The sequence below is a fragment of the Mandrillus leucophaeus genome, unplaced genomic scaffold (assembly GCF_000951045.1).
Source record: "Mandrillus leucophaeus isolate KB7577 unplaced genomic scaffold, Mleu.le_1.0 Scaffold151, whole genome shotgun sequence".
Lineage (NCBI taxonomy): Eukaryota > Metazoa > Chordata > Mammalia > Primates > Cercopithecidae > Mandrillus > Mandrillus leucophaeus.
The window spans coordinates 448,124-449,289 of NW_012101488.1; the positions used below are offsets into that span (position 1 = coordinate 448,124).

At 61.2% G+C, this 1,166-nt stretch overlaps 1 protein-coding gene across 1 annotated transcript in view; it reads left to right on the forward strand.

Moving 5' to 3' along the window:
• BCAM (basal cell adhesion molecule (Lutheran blood group)) overlaps window positions 1-1,166 on the forward strand; it is a 12,786-nt gene extending 11,620 nt beyond the window's left edge. The window contains exons 14-15 of the mRNA XM_011975062.1: window positions 815-932; window positions 1,026-1,166. Of these exons, the coding sequence (XP_011830452.1) occupies window positions 815-932; window positions 1,026-1,031 (124 nt within the window). The 3' untranslated portion in view covers window positions 1,032-1,166. The remainder of the gene's footprint in view (window positions 1-814; window positions 933-1,025) is intronic.

A 1,166-nucleotide genomic window follows, 5' to 3' on the forward strand; every position in this document is an offset into this window, starting at 1 on the left:
CCAACCCAGACTAATCCACAGCCATCCCCAACCCATCCTTACCCCAACTACAGCCCCAAACCCAACCCAGAGCCATTCCCAAACCCATCCCCAAGCCAAAATCAATACCATCCCCTCCCTAATCTCCTCTCCTGCCCCTAGTTCAGTCTCGTCCCCAACTCCATCCCTGTCTCCAATCCCAACCCTACCCCCAATCTCTCCTCAGCTGCAGTCCATGACCTCCTTCAAATCATCCCCATCTAAACTCCTCTCTAGCCCTGGCCACATCCCCATCCTCCCCAACCTCCAGCCCCAACACCCATCATCCCCCTGAGCTCACCCTTAACTCCAGTTTCTCCTCCAATCCCATCTCTCACCATCCAGCCCTCACCTAGCCACTTCCCAACCCTAGTCCCCCACCATCCCAAAGCCAACTTCACCCATGTCCCCATCCCCAATCACCCTTGTCCCCATTCCTGACTCCAAATGCAACCCCTAAGCCTCCCCAAGCCCCTCCTCATCTAACCTTGTCTCCAGCCCCAACCACATGGCCATCCTCACCTCCAATCCGTAACCATCCCAGACTGATCCTAAAACCAACTCCAGCTCCATTCCCATCTCCAACCCCAATAGCATCTGCATCCCCGTGCCCAAGCCTAACCCCAGTGCCATTACCAGCCCCTACCCTATCCCCATGCCACCCCCACCCAGCACACCCCCATCTTCACCTCCATCCCCAGCCGCATCCTAGCCCCACCCACCCCCATCCTCAGTTCCTCCCCCTGCCGTGTGCACCTCCAACACGACGCCTCCGCCCGATGCCTCTTCCCCCCAGGCCACCAGGGGAGCCAGAGCTGAGCCACTCAGGGTCGGAGAGGCCAGAGCAGACCGGCCTTCTCATGGGAGGTGCCTCCGGAGGAGCCAGGGGTGGCAGCGGGGGCTTCAGAGACGAGGTGGGTGAGGGCCTGGGCACCCTGGTGAGAGAGACCTGCTGGGCAGTGGAGCACGCCCGTGGGCACAGGCTGACCTCTCCATCCACTCCCCAGTGCTGAGCCAAGAACCTCCTAGAGGCTGTCCCTGGACCTGGAGCTGCAGGCATCAGAGAACCAGCCTTGCTCACGCCGCAACCACCCCCGCCTTCCCTCTTCCCTCTCCCTGCCCAGCCCTCCCTTCCTGCCTCTGCCGGC